The following is a 2,161-nucleotide window of genomic DNA, read 5'->3' as shown; positions in this document are numbered from 1 at the left end:
TATATATATATAGAATTATGTTATATTTGTAGAAAAAATACCAGAGATCAATTCAAATATTTTAATGTAGATAGTTGATATTAAAAATACAACTTCCAACCAACACCTGATAAAACAAATATAAAACCGTGTCAATTGCACCACTGAATGCGGTAACTGGCCGGTACTATTGTTTTATGGAAATAGCATGTAACGAGCGGCCATATTTTCTTGTGACAGCTGTTACACCGCAGAAGCGTGACTGATGTAGCACAAAACATGAAACTCCACTGAATTATTACGACAGTTACCGATTTCGCGACACACGTTACGGTTGCAGAAATAACTCAAATTTCATTTTACGTCGAGTATATACGTCTATAGCGTTATGAGAGTTTGATTAATACAGGTTATTGCACATTTTTTTGCAGAAAACATATACACAAAGAAAATTATGACTTAATAAATGCAGGTCGTATTTTGTAATGAATTGACATAATGCAATATGACATAATATGAAATAATATATAAACAACGTATAATATATCTACTGGAAAAGATTTATTCTGTTCGTCGACATGTACAACAATTAATGTAGCGATGACAATCAACGCAATTACTCAACGAGTAACAGCAGCTAAAATATAATTCTTCGCATGTCCGTATTAATGCCCTTTCTTGAATCCCCAGTGTTTATGGTCTTCATGGCCACCTTTCTTGCCATGATGATGATGATGATGATGATGCTCATCGTGTCCACCATGACTTTTATGACCCTTATGATCATGATGATGATGTCCTTTCTCGTGATGACCCTTTTTGCCGTAATGATCTTCGTGATGATGATGGTCATGATGCCCTTTCTTAAAGTGGCCACCTTTCTTATGTCCATGTTCATGATGATGGCCACCATGTTCTTCGTGATGGCCATGATCATGATGTTCATCGAAGAATTCCTTATCCTTCTTAAATTCGTCGAGTTTGTGAACGTCGTGATGTCCCTTCGTGCTATGGCCCTTCTTGAAATGCCCTTTCTCATGGAATTCATGACCCTTCTCTCCTTTCTCACCCTTGTGGTGTTCGCCATAATAGCCATCGTCATGATGATGATGCTTCTTGTGGCCTTCGTCCTCGTGATAATGTCCAGAATGGCCTCCTTTATCGTGGTGTCCCTTTTCTCCTTTTTCGTGATGATGCTCCGACTTGTAGCCTTTATCACCTTTTCCACCATGATCGTGATGATGACCGGAATGATGCTCGCCCCCGTGGCCGCTTTCATGATGGTGATGAGAAGCGGCTACCTGCAGATCGTCGTAATGCGCCCTGCTGATCTCACGAGCAATAGTCACGTAATGAGAGGCGATACATACTGCCAACAGGCAGATCGCCACCAATCTGTTCATCACGCGTGTTGTGTTTGTGTTCTTGTTTGATCCAATATCAAGAGAGATATTTGACTTCGTCGCTGTGATCGGTAGGTATGATTTAGCTAGTCGTCCCGCTCGGATTATATATCGATCGCAGAATAATCGACATGAGAGTAACCAGAGTTCTTTCTTGAATCTTAGGTCGTTGCGAAAGTTAATGTCTCCTTAACCTGTTTAAATTGTAATGATTTCAGTGAGCCCGCGACAATCGCTCGGGCTATTACATAATATCATTGAAATCGTTGTGCTTACCAAACTACGTTTATAAAGTAAATAATGTATTTTTATCTTTTTTTTAGCCGAACGGTAATACGCTAATTTCCAATAACTTCAATTCAATGGGAGGAATAATATATTTTTATGATTAATATATTTTTTATTTTGAGATGAACGTAGAAATGTAGTATAAATGACCGGATTACCACATGTTAGTGAGTAATATAATTTTTAAAAAATAATGCTTTGATTGACACCAGAAATAAATTGAACGATTGTGAATGAAAGACGGTAAATCGTCCTGTTGTACTGCATCTCGTCCCACCGGTCGTTAAACTGGCAGATAGCTTTTATTTATTTATCAAAAAATTCTATATTAGCTTCATTATTTTAAAAACATCTAACTCGCTCTCTCTCCCTCTTTAACGGACTATTATATTTAAATTAATTGGATTTCGAGGGTTGTAAATTTCCGTTATTTATTTTTAACAAAATGTTCAAAATTAATTGATATAATATTTTTTACGTCATTTAACAAA

The 2,161-nt window shown here is 36.9% G+C and overlaps 1 protein-coding gene across 1 annotated transcript; it reads right to left on the bottom strand.

Moving 5' to 3' along the window:
• Positions 1-642: 642 nt before the first annotated feature.
• On the bottom strand, positions 643-1,445 carry LOC108691600 (histidine-rich glycoprotein-like). The gene has a single exon (XM_018199429.1). It carries the CDS (start codon positions 1,380-1,382, stop codon positions 645-647), a length of 738 nt encoding a protein of 245 aa, XP_018054918.1. The 5' UTR covers positions 1,383-1,445; the 3' UTR covers positions 643-644.
• Positions 1,446-2,161: the final 716 nt, after the last annotated feature.

This window comes from Atta colombica, unplaced genomic scaffold (assembly GCF_001594045.1).
Source record: "Atta colombica isolate Treedump-2 unplaced genomic scaffold, Acol1.0 scaffold47, whole genome shotgun sequence".
In the NCBI taxonomy this organism is placed as follows: Eukaryota; Metazoa; Arthropoda; class Insecta; order Hymenoptera; family Formicidae; genus Atta; species Atta colombica.
Note: the sequence above shows the minus strand (reverse complement) of the source record. Positions and strands in the feature narration are given on the sequence as shown.

Bases quoted from the DNA above. Each gene is read 5' to 3' on its own strand.
- LOC108691600 (XM_018199429.1), bottom strand. From the start codon at position 1,382: ATGAACAGATTGGTGGCGATCTGCCTGTTGGCAGTATGTATCGCCTCT.